General features: G+C 46.8%; 1 protein-coding gene across 2 annotated transcripts in view; it reads left to right on the plus strand.

Annotated features, from left to right (window-relative positions):
* Positions 1-16,975, plus strand: part of ELP3 (elongator acetyltransferase complex subunit 3) — a 194,121-nt gene that overhangs the window by 133,124 nt on the left and 44,022 nt on the right. For both annotated transcript variants that reach the window (XM_068279017.1, XM_068279018.1), the window contains one exon: positions 14,762-14,852. In XM_068279017.1, the coding sequence (XP_068135118.1) occupies positions 14,762-14,852 (91 nt within the window). The remainder of the gene's footprint in view (positions 1-14,761; positions 14,853-16,975) is intronic.

A 16,975-nucleotide genomic window follows, 5' to 3' on the forward strand; every position in this document is an offset into this window, starting at 1 on the left:
ACACACTGCACACACACACACACACACACTGCACACGCGCACACACACACACACACACACACTGCACACGCGCACACACACACACACTGCACACACACGCACACACACACTGCACACACACACACACACACACACACACACACACACACACACACACACACACACACTATATATATATACATACACACACACACTGTGCACACACACACTGCACACACACACACTGCACACACTACACACACACACACACACTGCACACACTGCACACACACACTGCACACACACACACACACACTGCACACGCGCACACACACACACACACACACTGCACACACACACACGCACACACACACTGCGCACACACACACACACACACACACTGCACACGCACACACACACACACTGCACACACACACACTGCACACACACGCACACACACACACTGCACACACACTGCACACACACACTGCACACACACACTACACACACACACTACGCACACACACACACACACACGCACACACACACACACTGCACACACACGCGCACACACACACACACTGCACACACACACACTGCACGCACACACACACACTGCACGCACACACACTGCACGCACACACACTGCACGCACACGCACACACACACTGCACACACACTGCACACACACACACACTGCACACACACACACACACACACTGCACACACACACACACTGCACACACACACACGCGCACACACACACTACACACACACACTACACACACACACTACACACACACACTACACACACACACACTACACACACACACACACACACACACACACACACTGCACACACACACACGCGCACACACACACGCGCACACACACACACTACACACACACACACACACACACACTACACACACACACACACACACACACACACACACACACACACACACACACACACACACACACACACACTGCACACACACACACCTACACACACTGCACACACACACACCTACACACACACGCACACACTGCACACACACACACCTACACACACTGCACACACACACATGCACACACACACACTGCACATACACACTGCACACACACACACACTGCACACACTACGCACACACACACTGCGCACACACACACACACGCACACACACACACGCACACACTGCACACACACCGCCACACACCTTTTAGTTTATCACATTGTTAGTGGGTTTTTTATAGATAAGAGCAGTTGGTGCTGGCCAATTTTTTTCCTTGTCAACCAGCAGTAAAAATGATAACCTGCAGGGTCACGGTGTCTCAAACATGAACAAAAAACGTGGCGAACATCCAGGGGCGCCTCTAACCATTTTGTCACTCCAGGCGAGAAAACCTGTGCCTCAGCCCCATGGTGCCCCCCCCCCCACCCTAAAAATAATTGTAATGCTGCAGCATTTCACCAGAAATTACACTTATTGCGGCAGTGTTTCACCAGAAAATACATGTGACAAAGAAAATACATGTAAGGAAGTAGGCACACAGGGGGACATAGGGAGGCACAGGGGGACAGAATGAGACACAAAGGAGGACAGAAGGAGGTACACAGAGGGGCAGCGGGAGGTACAGGGGGACAGAAGAAGACATGAGAACCAAAAGGAGGTGAAAAAGAGGACAGAAGGAGGGACGGGGACTGAAGGAGGCACACAGGGGGACAGAAGGAGGCACGAAGTGGGGCAGGAGGTGGCACAATGGGGACAGATTGAGGCACAAAGGACAAAAGGAGGTACAGGAGGATTGAAGGAGGCACACGGGACAGAAGGAGGCACAATGGGGGGCAGAAGGAAGCACAGGAAGGCAGTAGGAGGCACAAAGGGGGACTGAAGTATGCACAAAGGGGGACAGAAGACGGCAGAGGGGGATGTAAGGAGGCATAGGGAGACAGAAGACAGCACAGAAGGAGGCGCAGGGGACAGAGGTGGCACATGGGGACTGAATAAGCACATGGAGACAGAAGGAGGCAGAGTGGGACTGAAGGAGGAACAGGGGGCAGAGGTAGCACAAGGAGGCAAATAAAGGCAAAGGGACATAGGGAGGCACAAAGGGGCACAGGAGGCAGAGGTGGCACAGGGGGACTGAAGGAGGCACAAAGTGAGACAGAAAGACAAACGGGGTCAGACACGGCACAAGTCTCTGCGTCCGTGTCCCTGTGTGTGTCCCTGCGTGCTACTGCGCATGTGCCACAGGGACAGCCGTTGGACGGGAGCAGGACAGGCGGGGGGCACGTGCAGCAGGGGGCACATGCGCACTGATAGGTGGTGGCGGTGACGGCCCTAGCCCGTTATTAAATGGGCGGAGGTCCCTAGTCCTATATAATAATTTTCCTGTCCTACCGTCCTTTTGTGTCTGTCCATCCATTGCGCCTGACGACTATGTGTGGCACGCCATGGCCATGTTCACATTTAGTTTGCGGCTGTGCGCACACTGCAGAAGAGGGGGATGCTGTAGTGCGCACCAGGTCACAGGCGTCCATGCAGCACACGCTCTTTGGCCTAGAGCCCGTTTGTTAATGGACGGGCCTTTTTACCAGTATGGTGAATAAGAGCCAGACTAGTTATCTAGTGGTGTAATAAACTGTGGTTTATTGGGGAGAGAAGATGCTGGCTTCCATGATGGTCTCAAAGGGACAGAAGACTTTGCTTACCATTGATTCTCACACAGTATGCCCACTTATCCTTTAAAGAGAATCTGTATTGTTAAAATCGCACAAAAGTAAACATACCAGTGCGTTAGGGGACATCTCCTATTACCCTCTGTCACAATTTCGCCGCTCCTCGCCGCATTAAAAGGGGTTTAAAACAGTTTTAAAAAGTTTGTTTATAAACAAACAAAATGGCCACCAAAACGGGAAGTAGGTTGATGTACAGTATGTCCACACATAGAAAATACATTCATACACAAGCAGGCTGTATACACCCTTCCTTTTGAATCTCAAGAGATCATTTGTGTGTTTCTTTCCCCCTGCAGCTATCTTCCACTGAAGTGTCAGGCTGTTTCTTCCTGCAGAGTGCAGACAGCTCTGCCTGTATGTAATTCCTAAGTATGTGAAAGCCCAGCCAGCTCAGAGGAGGATTTATCCAGCTTGTAAAAGATAAGAGAGCAGAGAGAAGCTGCTCTAATCTAAATAACACACAGGCAGTGTGCAGAGAGAGGCCTGGAGGGGGGAGATGCACCACAGAACCACAACACTGAAGAACTTGGCAGCCTTCCAGACACAGCCTGACAAGTCTGACAAGAGAGAGATAAGTTGATTTATTACAGAGATGGTGATAGTAGAACGTGCTGCAGTAAGCCAGAACACATTAGAATAGCTTTTGGAACTTGTAGGATGATAAAAAACAGGATGCAATTTTTGTTACGGAGTCTCTTTAGTGGTTATTTTTTTTTTGCTGTTTGTGGGTTGTGAATAGGTGTGTCTGTACTTGTAAAATATACACTACAGTAGAATCCCTATATAGTAAACTCCAAGGGACCTGGCCAAGCAGTTTCCTATATTAGAAGCTTACTGCAGGTAGTCTCTGGTTAATGAACGAGATAGGGACTGTAGGTTCATTCTTAACTTGAATCTGTCCATAAGTCGGAACACTGTGCCATCACTGTCCCCTGTATTGCCTCTATGCCCCCCCCCCTCCCCCCCTGTGCCTCCAGTGCCCCCATCTGTGTCACCTCTGTTCCCCAAATTTTTTTAAAGTTTAGAAAAACATTTTTTCTTTTAATTTAAAAAAAATAATTAAAATTACAAGGTCTTTTGTAAGTTGGGGACTACCTGTATATCAGAATTGGCCATACATTGTATGTATACAGACGCATTTGCTGGGACCTGAGGACTGAGATTACTATACTCAGAGGTTTACTTTATCAGAGTTTACTAGAAGGAGATTGTAATGTATCTGATAAGTGTATACAGGCCACTGGGGAAGTGTTTGCTGCTCTCTGGTCTCCCCCTGAGGACCTCGGCCTTGTGGAGCTTGGCTGAATCTATCAGCTAAGTGTTGCTTCTCCCTCCTACAATTTATTGCACATGTCATGACATTAATGGCCTTAAAGCCTGTGTCGTGTTAACTACTTGAGTTTGTTGTCAATAATCTGGAAGGAGTGTGATAAGTAGCTTATTCTAATAGTGGAGCTTTAAAGAGAACCCGAGGTGGGTTTGAAGAATATTATCTGCATACAGAGGCTGGATCTGCCTATACAGCCCAGCCTCTGTTGCTATCCCAAACCCCCCTAAGGTCCCCCTGCACTCTGCAATCCCTCATAAATCACAGCCACGCTGCTGACAAACAGCTTGTCAGAGCTGGCTGTGTTTATCTCTATAGTGTCAGTCTGCTGCTCTCCCCGCCTCCTGCAGGACTCCAGTCCCCGCCTGCATCCCTTCCCTCCCTGCTGATTGGAGGGAAGGGACAGGGGCAGGGACCGGAGCTATGCAGGAGGCGGGGGAGCAGCTGAGACTGACACTACAGATGTAAACACAGCCTCACAGCACGGCTGTGATTTATGAGGGATTGCAGAGTACAGGGGGACCTTAGTGGGGTTTGGGATAGCAACAGACGCTGGGTTGTATAGGCAGATCCAGCCTCTGTATGCAGATAACATTCTTTAAACACACCTCGGGTTCTCTTTAAAGTGAGTCTGAAGTGGTTTTAAAAATAAAAAAACAGATGGTCACCTAAGAAGAGGGAAGGCTCTGGGTCTTTTAGAGCCGTCCCGTTCTCCTCACGATGTCCTCGTTCCCTCGCAGGCTCCTCTGTTTGATCGCCCGTCACAGAAGACTTTGGTGCTCGGGGTCCCAAAGAACGGCGGCTCTGTACTGCAAGTGCGCAGTATGGAGCCGCTTGTCTTCGGAAGTCCGAGTGCTTCCAAAGTCTCCCCAACCACGGAAGAGAGCAGTCTATGACCGAATGGTCGTGGACTGCTAATGGGGAGCCTGTGGGGGAACGCGAGGACTGAGAGGAGAACAGGAAGCTCTATAGGAGCCGGAGCCTTCCCTCTTCTTAGGTGAGTATCTGTTTTTTATTTTAAAAATCGCTTCAGACGTCCTTTAACTACCTTACGACCGCGTCACGACAATTGACCTGAACGCGGCGGCTCCCCCAGGACTGCGTAACGCCAATTGATGTCAAGTCCTGGGGGCGTGTTTTGCAGGAGATCGTGCGTGCCGATGCACGCGTATCTCCGCTTGAATGGAGCGCTGCTCCATCATCAGTCATCGGTGAACATCGCTAGGAGACTTTTACCGTCTATTTACAATGTACAGCGGTGCGATCTAAGGCAGCGTTGTACTGGAGACAGCCGTGATTGTCCCCCTGGGAGGCTCAGAGAGCGATTGGCTCTTGTAGGCTGATGTCTATGAGAGCCGATCGCTGGGATTGGCTGCCGGGGGGGAAGAGGGTGGGAAATTAAATAAATAAAAAATACACAAATGTATTAAAAAAAAAAACAAAAAATAAAAAAACACAGGAGCAGCAATCAGAGCACACCAACAGAAATCTCTGTTGGTGGGCAGAAAAGGAGGGGGGAATCACTTGTGTGCTGAGCTGTATGGTCCTGCAGCAAGCCCTTAAAGCTACAGTGGCCTGAATTGTAAAAAAAATGTGGGGTGTAAGCCTACGGTCCTCAAGTGGTTAAAGAACCACTATTGCAAAAAAAAAAAAAAATGTTCAATATATTTAAAGCATAAATAAAAAGTACATTTCTCCCAGAGTAAAATGAGCTATAAATGACTGTATTTTTCAGAACATAAGATGCTCCGGCATATAAGGTTTTATGGACTAAGCTACTTTATCTACACTACACTAACCCCTGCTGCTCACCAACTAAGATACACAGAAATGCACTACACTAACACTGCACTTCACTGCATGAAACTTTACCACAGTACATTTTCACTTTAATACTATACCTGCTCCTGCTGCCGTAATCCTTTCTGGTTTCTGTGCTCTTGGCATCGCCTTCCTCTTCTTGTGTTGCAGAGATATCCAGGGATATCGGCTGCCTGCCTCTACACACAGCCACCAGGTCCTCCGTACTCCAAGTTGTGCACATGCTTTTTTGCCAGAGGAGAGAGGGGGACAGAGCAAGACGCATGGGGGACAGAGCAAGACGCATAGGGGACAGAGCAAGACGCATGGGGGACAGAGCAAGACGCATGGGGGACAGAGCAAGACGCATGGGGGACAGAGCAAGACGCATGGGGGACAGAGCAAGACGCATGGGGGACAGAGCAAGACTCATGGGGGACAGAGCAAGACGCATGGAGGACAGAGGAGGACACATGGGGGACAGAGGAGGACACATGGGGGAAAGAGAACAACACATGGGGGACAGAAGAGGGCACAGGAGACGCTCCTGGATCATGGATGCACAAAGTTTCAAATAACCCCCCCCCCCCCCCCCCCAGCCGCGCCTCTTAGAGCCCGTTTCCACTGGAGCAGAAACCGCTCAGAATCCGGAGATTTTCCCCGCACACAAATCGCACGGGGAGACTCTGCCATAGGGGATAATGGCGATTCGGCCGGTACTGCCCGCAGAATTCGCTCGGGAGGCTGCGAATCCCATAGCCGTACATGGCACGGCTCATGGGATTCGCCTGCGATCCCGCACACCCGGAAGTGCCGCCGTGCGTCTCCCTGATGCGTGTGGCACAAGTGGAAATGGGCCCTTATAATCCAGAGCGTTTTATATGCTGAAAATACAGTAATATTTTGTGTAAAGCTGTGCTGTTGGGAGGTCCCACCCCTTTGCTCATTTCCATGATTGGCCAATGATCTCAATCAACACGTCCCCTTTGCTTCTCTGATATGGGGGGACAAGCAGGGGAATATGCACAGATACACACACTGTAAGTAAGCTCTATCTCGGAATAGCGAATGTTTGTGTATATATTGCAGGAAGGCATTTTCCCACATCTAGTCCTCCGCCAGTCAGCAGTAAATTGATTCTCTGTTGTGACCTAACTTCCACAGCAATATTACACTTTGGACGCCGCGGGGATGAAATGTGTTTTCTCATAATGAGAGGCTGGCGATTGCCTTGCTTTGAAGCCGCGTGTATTATGAGAACGACGGAATACTCACCTCTAGATTAGATTACACCCCGAACGCTCCTTCACATATACTGCTACATGCGTGTTTACGTACAAGCCGTGATCTGTGTCTGTGTCTGAGGTAGAGGCTACACAGGGTCATGTGGGTTACCTGTGTATGTTCTGAGGGCCGAACAACAATTCCATGACCATCCAATTCCATGTCTATCCTCATTCCATGATTTTTAATTAATCTATGAAAAATATCCGTCTTAAAGAGGAGCTGTAACCAAGGATTGAACTTCGTACAAATCAGTGACCTACACCCCCTTTCCCACCAGAAATCTTTACCTTTTCCCTAATACATCATCATGGGGGGCTGTATGGCTGATATTGTATTGTGGTGAAACCCCTCCCACAGTGTGATGTCATGACAATGGTCCTGACTGTTTGCAGACATCATTGTATTGTGGGAAATAACAGCTTTTTCCAACTGCCAAGCAAGCCATATCTCCCTCTGTGCATAGAACTCACAGTATAAGAACATTCCATGCAGATCACCTGGCAGGACTAAAGATGTTGCCTCCTGTGACAGAATGTAGAGAGAGAGAGGAAAGATTTTTCAGTGGGCAAATGCTGACTAAATAATCTGCACATTAATATTGTAAACAATAAGCATTTTTTTTTTGCATTTTATTGCATAGCGGCTCTATTTATATATTAAAATCTATCTTATTGCATAGCTACTGTATTCATATCTATATAGTATCACTTCTTAGCTCTTTCTGCTTTTTAGCTCAGTACAGCTTAGTTTTGGCAGTTTGCTAATGTTTACTAAATGTGTCTGACAAAGAAATGTAAACAAATGATAATGTTATCATCTCTATGGATGTGGCCAGAAGCTGCCCACTGAAATAAGGAGTTTTCTACTGAAGAACAAAGTGCTGTGTTTAACTGTTTGAGTGCTGTTCTGCTACAATTTATTTATGCTGTAAATAATCTTTTAGAGCAAAGAGGAAATGTTGCGTTTCATATCAATTTCAAGAAGTTGGATTGTATGGAAAGGAATTCTTATTTGTATGTACCTCCTGCTGAGCACAGACTTCATTCATCTTTAGAAATGTCCCTGTGTAGGAGTATGTATTGCAGCGCCGCTGCATGAGTTGGGTGCCAGATGGTGCTGCTAGTAAAAAAAAAAAAAAAAATCAGCAATTTACATTACCGATATTTTCTTATGAATTACCTGCCACCCTTTCTCACATGAATGCTATACTCCTAGTGCCTAAAACTAGCTCCTCCTCCTAATTCTTAAAACTGACCCCGACACCCAAACAACTGCTACCCAATCGTCTACCATTGGCTTCAACTGTGAAAGTGAGCCAAGCACCATTTTTTAGCACCCAGGGTATCTTAATAGCACATTAAAAATGCATGCCAAAAATGTAGCTCATTATTAAAAATGACTTCAATTTTACCTCTTCTTTTTACATTTAAAAGTTTAGCAGAGGCTTGTTACCCTACTTCCGAGGCCTGCCCCAACCGCAGAAATTTAAGGCAGATAAGGACTCATGTAATAATTTTTTTGCACACATTAACAGAGAGCAAACAAAAGCTTTCATCAGCAGTGTGTGTGTGTTTGGGGGGGAGGAGTACATAGGACACTGTGCTTCAAAGAGTTTAGAGAAGTCACAGATGCTATTTTCACACCTGCCCCTGGATAAATAATGGACAGCTAGAAGGCTAGAGGGGACACATGGCAGCTCCTGTAGCTGTTAGAGACCAGGAAAGAAAAAGTGGCGCCTTTTCTCTTTATTCCCATGTAGTAGCCGATCGGCTACTATGCACATCGGGTGCCCAACTCACAGCTTGATCGCCCGATTACCGATAACACAGACGTCTATTAGACACCTGCCGATCCCTGATTCGCTGCTTAGATCTAGTTTCTGGTGAACTGAGGAGGATACACCTTGATGGAGGGATAAAATGGCAGCCATGTTGACAGTCGCTGACCTCTCGTTCTGCGGGTTCCCTCCTGTTATGGTGTTCTCTGTTTCCTCTGCAATAATGCCGCTCATTAAACGTTTCATCTCACCTGTATTCTCCCTCAATGAGATTTCTGCCATCTCTTAGAAGCGAGGGAAGTGACAGAGTCCCTAATTAGAAGCCTTCCTCTCCGTATCCGAGCTGCTTCCTCCCGTCCATTAGTGATCTCAGATCCTATTGTATCGTCCAACTGTTCAAAGCCTCTTCAAGCATTGCGGTATAAGTGTCACCCTCGAGTGTCTCCACTACTTGAAAGACAAGAGGACACAGGAGTGCCAGATCCATATCCTAATGAAGTGAAGATGTTCCACAAAGTTACTATCTCTAGGAACACTGTGTTACCATAATCTGATAAAAAGGGCTTTGGGCAAAAATAAGTCCATGAAATAAAATGCATCATTTAGACTCACACTTCAGCCCTCCGCCCCCCTCCCCCCCTCCATGAGTACCACTGCAAACAGTAGCGGAGTGCAAAGATGTGATAAACAAGCAGAGCCTGCTGCGAAAGTGAATGCACTCCAGTGTTGTTTTCCTCTGGTTTATTGGCCTTTGGACACAGGTTGTTGCCTTAAAGCGGTAGGGAAAGCCATACAATCCCAGGAAAAAAAAAACGTGCACATATAAGTAGATTAATACTACTACTTACATATCTTTTGTACTGTCCACGTTTTGATTTCGGTGAATTATATATGATAAAGAGAAAACTGTTCCAGGCATTTTTCATCTTAACTGCCTCTGACTTAAGCCAATCATTATGTCATTTCCTCCCTTATTCTTTTTTTTTTCTCTTGCCTGATTTGGATTATGCATTGGCAGCCCTCCTCCCTACTGAGCTCTTTATCTAGAAAGTGCCCTGGTCATATCTAGCTTACTTTGTAAACACGTGAGCACAGCATAGATCGTATTTCAGCAGCTTCTGCAGTGTGGTGAGGTTTATTTCCTTTCTCAGCCTCCTGTCACACTGAACTGCCCTCAGCCAATCAGTGAGGAGCAGGAATGTGGGAGGGGAGATAACAAGCTTCCCTCTCCTCAGCAATGAACCAGAATAGAGCCAGGCTGACTTAGATAAGATTCATTACAGCAGAAACAATTATGATTACATTGGAATACTTGCAATGCAGGGTCAGGATGTAGACTACATAATAAACACAGAGCAGTGGGTACATGGAATTTAATTTGATGACTGACAATCCCGTTTTAAAGGAATTCTAAGTCGTCAGTGTGCACACACTGGCCTTCAGAATGCTGCTACGAGGAGGACTGTGCCCTCCATTCTGCACTGCATGGCTACATTATTTGGTAATTTGGCTCGGACTAGGCCCCATCCCCCTTTGGACATAAACATTGACACAGAAGTAGTATTGGCTGCGCATGCGCAGTTCTGGCCTTTCATGTCGTGCAGTTCGATCCTAAAGCATACCTGTGATCCAGCTCTGGAAATTTGCTTGGATTACGAGGAATCAATTCAGTTTCAAAATTGTAATTGTGTAAAATAATTGCAAAACTTCATGTGAAATTTTCCGTGAGCGAAATTAGCACATTAGCACAATCATCAGTAGGACAGAAGGAGGCACAAAGGGGGAGGGGGGCAGAGATGATACAGAGGGACACAGTGGAGGCAGAAGGGCACAGGGGGACAGAGGTGACACAGTGGGGTAGCAGAGGTCGCACAAGGGGACACTAAGGGAACAGGAGGACATAAGTGGCACACAGGGGGACAGAGGTGGCACAGTGGGGGAGCAGAGGTGGCACACGGGGGCAGAGGTGACACAGTGGGGGACAGAGGTGGCACAGTGGGGGAGCAGAGGGGGGACACTGAGGGAGCAGGGGGGCAGAGGTGGCACACAGGGGGACACTGAGGGAGCAGAGGGGGGACACTGAGGGAGCAGGGGGGCAGAGGTGGCACACAGGGGGACACTGAGGGGCAGGGGGACAGAGGTGACACAGTGGGGGAGCAGAGGGGGGACACTGAGGGAGCAGGGGGGCAGAGGTGGCACAGTGGGGGAGCAGAGGGGGGACACTGAGGGAGCAGGGGGGCAGAGGTGGCACACAGGGGGACACTGAGGGAACAGGGGGACAGAGGTGGCACAGTGGGGGAGCAGAGGGGGGACACTGAGGGAGCAGGGGGGCAGAGGTGGCACACAAGGGGACACTGAGGGGCAGGGGGACAGAGGTGACACAGTGGGGGAGCAGAGGGGGGACACTGAGGGAGCAGGGGGGCAGAGGTGACACAGTGGGGGAGCAGAGGGGGGACACTGAGGGAGCAGGGGGGCAGAGGTGGCACACAGGGGGACACTGAGGGGCAGGGGGACAGAGGTGACACAGTGGGGGAGCAGAAGTGGACACTGAGGGAGCAGGGGGGCAGAGGTGGCACACAGGGGGACACTGAGGGGCAGGGGGACAGAGGTGACACAGTGGGGGAGCAGAAGTGGACACTGAGGGAGCAGGGGGGCAGAGGTGACACAGTGGGGGAGCAGAGGGGGGACACTGAGGGAGCAGGGGGGCAGAGGTGACACAGTAGGGGGCAGAGGTGGCACACAGGGGGACACTGAGGGAACAGGGGGACAGAGGTGACACAGTGTGGGGAGGTGGAACAGAGGGTGGCACTGGAGACACAGAAGGACAGAGGTGACACAGAAAGGGACACTAGAGGCAAGGGAGGATCACGGAGGAGGTACAGGGGACAGAGATGGCACAGTGAACAAATTCAGGTTAAAGGAGAACTGTAGTGAGAGGAATATGGAGGCTGCCATATTTATTTCCTTTTAATCAATACCAGTTGCCTGACTGTCCTGCTGGTCTATATGGCTGCAGTAGTGTCTGAATAACACCAGAAACCAGCATGCAGCTAATCTTGTCAGATTTGACAAAAATGTCAGAAATCGCTTATCTGCTGCATGCTTGTTCAGGGTCTATGGATAATAGTATTAGAGGCAGAGGACGAGCAGGATAGCCAGGCAACTGATATTGCTTAAAAGGAAATAAATATGGCAGTCTCCATATCCCTCTCACTTCAAGTGTCCTTTAACCATTACACTATCCAGCCACAGCTTACATTTATATTGCCCATTCTTTCTTCCTGGCGAACTCACAGCGCCAAAGCTGCAGCCACTAGGGGCACGCTGAGTAGGCAGTAGCAGTGCTAGGAAGTCTAGCCCAAGGACTGCTGGTATTGTTTAAAAGGAAATACATGTGGCAGCCTCCATTTACCTCTCACTACAGTTGTTTTTTAACCACTTAAAGGAATACTATCGATATCCAAGTGTTCTAAAATGACAAAGTACAAATAATGTTTAAGTAGCTGTGTAAACATTTTCCTACTTTTCATGTTAAATATCAGAGGCAAAAGCTGTAATTTATTGAGGGTAGGATTTAGCTATATTGGGACAAATCAATTGAAGAAGGGGGGTCTGCTTCAAAGCACAGCCAGAGTTGCATATCAGACTACAGAAAGCAAATATCAAACATATCAAACTCTGAAAGCAAAAACCGTATGAAAAAGCTGTTACATTTAGTTACATTTCCTCTGCTCTCTTCAGACACGTCAGTCAGAAACACAGGACACAGGAGCTGCAGCTGTTGGGAACTCTCTTCTGTCACACACAGAGCTACACATAGAGTTAACTGATCAAGTGTGAGGGGAATTTCCCCTCTCCTCATGGCTGACTCAGTTTTGGCGTCAGTAAAGTTTGAATGTATATTGATAACCGTAAACAAAGAAGTTGCTACTAAAAGGTATACACCAGTACTTAGCAGCACTTCCCAAACAATTCCTGTGTTAATTGAAAAAAATATGTGAATCGATAGTATTCCTTTAAGCCCAACTGGACGAACATTCTCGTCTAGTTGGGCTGCACGCACTCCCGTGGGCCGGGTGCGCTCCTGCTGCCGGCCGTTAGCCCAGCGATTAATGAAAGGGATTATAGATCCCTTTCATTGATCGAAGCCCCTCACAGAAAAGCCGACAGTGTCTCATCAGACGCTGCGGTTTTTCTGAGTTCAAAAAGTTCTCCCGTCTTCATTCTTGTTCCTGGGAGCGAGATCGATCGCTCCCAGGACTTTTTGACTGTGGCCATCTTGTGGCCAAATAGTAAAACTACACCCACATCCACTTTTTATTAAAGAGAACCCGAGGTGTGTTTAAAGAATGTTATCTGCATACAGAGGATGGATCTGCCTATACAGCCCAGCCTCTGCTGCTATCCCAAACCCCACTAAGGTCCCCCTGCACTCTGCAATCCCTCATAAATCACAGCCATGCTGTGAGGCTGTGTTTACATCTGTAGTGTCAGTCTCAGCTGCTCCCCCGCCTCCTGCATAGCTCTGGTCCCTGCCCCCGTCCTTTCCCTCCAATCAGCAGGGAGGGAAGGGATGCAGGCGGGGACTGGAGTTCTGCAGGAGGCGGGGAGAGCAGCAGACTGACACTATAGAGATAAACACAGCCAGCTCTGACAAGCTGTTTGTCAGCAGCGTGGCTGTGATTTATGAGGGCGTGCAGTGTGCAGGGGGACCTTAGGGGGGTTTGGAATAGCAACAGAGGCTGGGCTGTATAGGCAGATCCAGCCTCTGTATGCAGATAATATTCTTCAAACCCCCTCGGGTTCTCTTTAAATAAATACATTTTTTTAACATTTAAAATTAGCTGTTTACCTCCCACATCAAAAAATACCCACATAAAATTTTTAATCAAAAAAGAAAATTACAATAATTAAAAAAAAACAAAAAACATAAATGGTTACCTAAGGGTCTGAACTTTTTAAATATGCATGTCAAAGGAGTATATTAATATAATTTTTTTTAATTATGGGCTTGTAAATGGTGATGGACGCAAATTGCAAAAATGCACCTTTATTTCCAAATAAAATATCGGCACCATACATTGTGATAGGGACATAATTTAAATGGTGTAATAAGCGTGACAAATGGGCAAATAAAATACATGGGTTTTAATTATGGTAGCATGTATTAATTTCAAACTATAATGGCCAAAAGCTGAGAAAAAATGATTTTTTTTCCATTTCTTTCTTAATATTCCTGTTAAAATGGATTTAGAATAAATTAATTCTCAGCAAAATGTATCACCCAAAAAAAGCCTAATTGGTGGCGGAAATAAACAAGATATAGATCAATTCATTGTGATGAGTAGTGATAAAGTTATTGGCAAATGAATGGGAGGTGAAAGTTTCTCAGATGCAAAAAATAAACAACCCTTCGGGCTTAAGTGGTTAAGAATGAACCTACCGTCCCTATCTCCTTTATCTGGGGACTACCTGTATAGTTGCATATATACCAAGAAGAAAGGATCCGCAAACCAGACTTGGCTTGATGAAAAAATGTCTGTTCTTTATTAGAAAAATCCACATGACAAAAGTAGTGCAATCCTGTGGTTTTACTGCACTACTTTTGTCATGTGGATTTTTCTAATAAAGAACAGACATTTTTTCATCAAGGCAAGTCTGGTTTGCGGATCCTTTCTTCTTGGCTTACACTAATGGCTTGGCTCTCCAGATCCTGCACCAATTGGTATGACAAACCAGGGGGGTTGAGCGTTTATGAACTTGCTCTCTGCATATGGTTGCATATATACTGTGGGTGGAGTTTTCCCATGCAGTAATTGTTTCTTTCATCTTCTCTCTCCTCGTTCAGGGACATTCCCATGCCGCTGGTGACATCCGGGGTGGAGCATGGCAATCTCCGGGAGCTGGCCTTGGCTCGCATGAAAGATCTGGGGACAGAGGTGTGGTATTTACGTGTACTGTTGTGTACAATATAAGATATATTGCCAAGCAAGAGTGCCTCCCTCGTCTTATTTGAATAGCTCATAAGTGTGTGGTGTGGTGGACCACGGGTGGGTGGAGCACCGGCAGCCAGGCCAGAATATTTCTGGAAGGAGGTTGGAAAAAGGGTCACCTATTGCGATTAGGGAAGGAATGAAAGCATACATGCAGCGACATGATGAGATAAACATGGGTACATATAGCACTAGTCCTCCTAATACGCTGTCTTTTTCCTAGTACAGCAAGTGTAAAAAAATGAGTTCTGTTATCTGTGTAAATGAGTTTCTGGAACCGGTTTCTTCCTGAAAAGCAAATAGAAGGCAAGACCCTGTTCTATGGCTAAGAAAACACTTCTGATAATATTTTAGTGCTGAAAAGTTCAAAGGGTCATTACTGTACTTCTGTTTGTTTTGCATCTGAAGGAATCAGATTGTTAAAGATCGTGTTTAGAATTTAGTCTTATAAATGATCCCTAAAAGCATACCTCTGGTGTACATAAAAACATAGAGGAACGCTAATGCCGGTATGTTAGAAGTACCTGGCAGCATGTCGTCTGTATAATAATCTACACCGGAGTCCCAAATCAGCCTGGTATCTGTGTGTAGGCCTGCCCCCTTGCCCAAAAAGGAAATGAATAAATATTCCTCTCAGTTCACGTGTGCTTCAAACAATCGGGCATACTGGTGAGTATTGATGAGTTCAGCACGTGTTGCATGATTGATGTAACAGGAACCTGTGGAAATTTGCTTAGAACAAAGGATTGTTTGGAAGAACCATTGTACATCTGTTTATTTTATTTTGCCACTTATAGCCGATCAACCACCAATTGGAATGGTCAACAGCCCAAAAAAGATGTTCACAGATTGGCTTGTGTGTACAAACACTGCTCCCTTAACCTACTTAGCGGTAACCACGAGCTACACTCGGGGTGGAAAATCGCAGCTCAGAGCAGTAACTCCGAGCTACACTCGTGGTAGCTGCCGGGAGGTCAATGCAGAGCATTGTACACAGCGGGCGTTCTCACTCACCTCCTGGGCCACTCGGAGGACAGAGGGAGAACTGGAGCGCTGGATCCCAGAGAGGTGAGTAAGTGCAGGGGCTGCTCCACGATCTCTCTCCTGGTGTGATTTTTTTTTTCTTGCTTTTAGGGTCTAAAAGCACATGAAAAAATTGTACTGCTTTTAGATCCGAAAATCAGGAAGGAATCATACCACTAGGGAGGTTAATCACCCTGAGTATAAAGTACAGACCAAAAGCTTGGACACGCCTTCTCATTCAAAGAGTTTTCTTTATTTTCATGACTATAAACATTGTAGATTCACACTGAAGGCATCCAAACTATGAATTAACACATGTGGAACTATAGTACATAACCAAAAAGTGTGCAACAACTGAAAATATGTCATATTCTAGGTTATTCAAAGTAGCCACCTTTTGCTTTGATTACTGCTTTGCACACTCTTGGCATTCTCTTGATGAGCTTCAAGAGGTAGTCACCTGAAATGGTCTTCCAACAGTCATGAAGGAGTTCCCAGAGATGCTTAGCACTTGTTGACCCTTTTGCCTTCACTCTGCGGTCCAGCTCACCCCAAACCATCTCGATTGGGTTCAGGTCTGGTTATTGTGGGGGCCAGGTCATCTGGCGCAGCACCCCATCACTTGCCTTCCTGGTCAAATAGCCCTTACACAGCCTAGAGGTGGGTTTGGGGTCATTGGCCTCAATTCACTAAACTTATCTCCTGTCTTTAATAACTCTTCTAGAGTTGTTACCATGGTGATAAGGCATGTAGTATTCAGGAAACATTTTACCTCAGGCAAGCCTAAAGTTAACTCTTCTGTCTTTAAATTAACTCTCCAATCCTTAAAATAACTCCAGAGTTAAAGACAGGCTGTTAATTAACTGCGTGTGAAAATAACTACAGAGGAGGTAAATTAACTACAGAGGAGGTAAATTAACTACAGGAGAGGTAACTTAAGGAATGAAGAGGTAAGATAACTCTCTCACGTGTAGAGGTAAATTTTCTCTTGCCTTATTATCTCTAGCATGATCTTAGTGAATTGAGGCCATTGTCCTGTTGAAAAA

Source organism: Hyperolius riggenbachi, chromosome 4 (assembly GCF_040937935.1).
Source record: "Hyperolius riggenbachi isolate aHypRig1 chromosome 4, aHypRig1.pri, whole genome shotgun sequence".
Lineage (NCBI taxonomy): Eukaryota > Metazoa > Chordata > Amphibia > Anura > Hyperoliidae > Hyperolius > Hyperolius riggenbachi.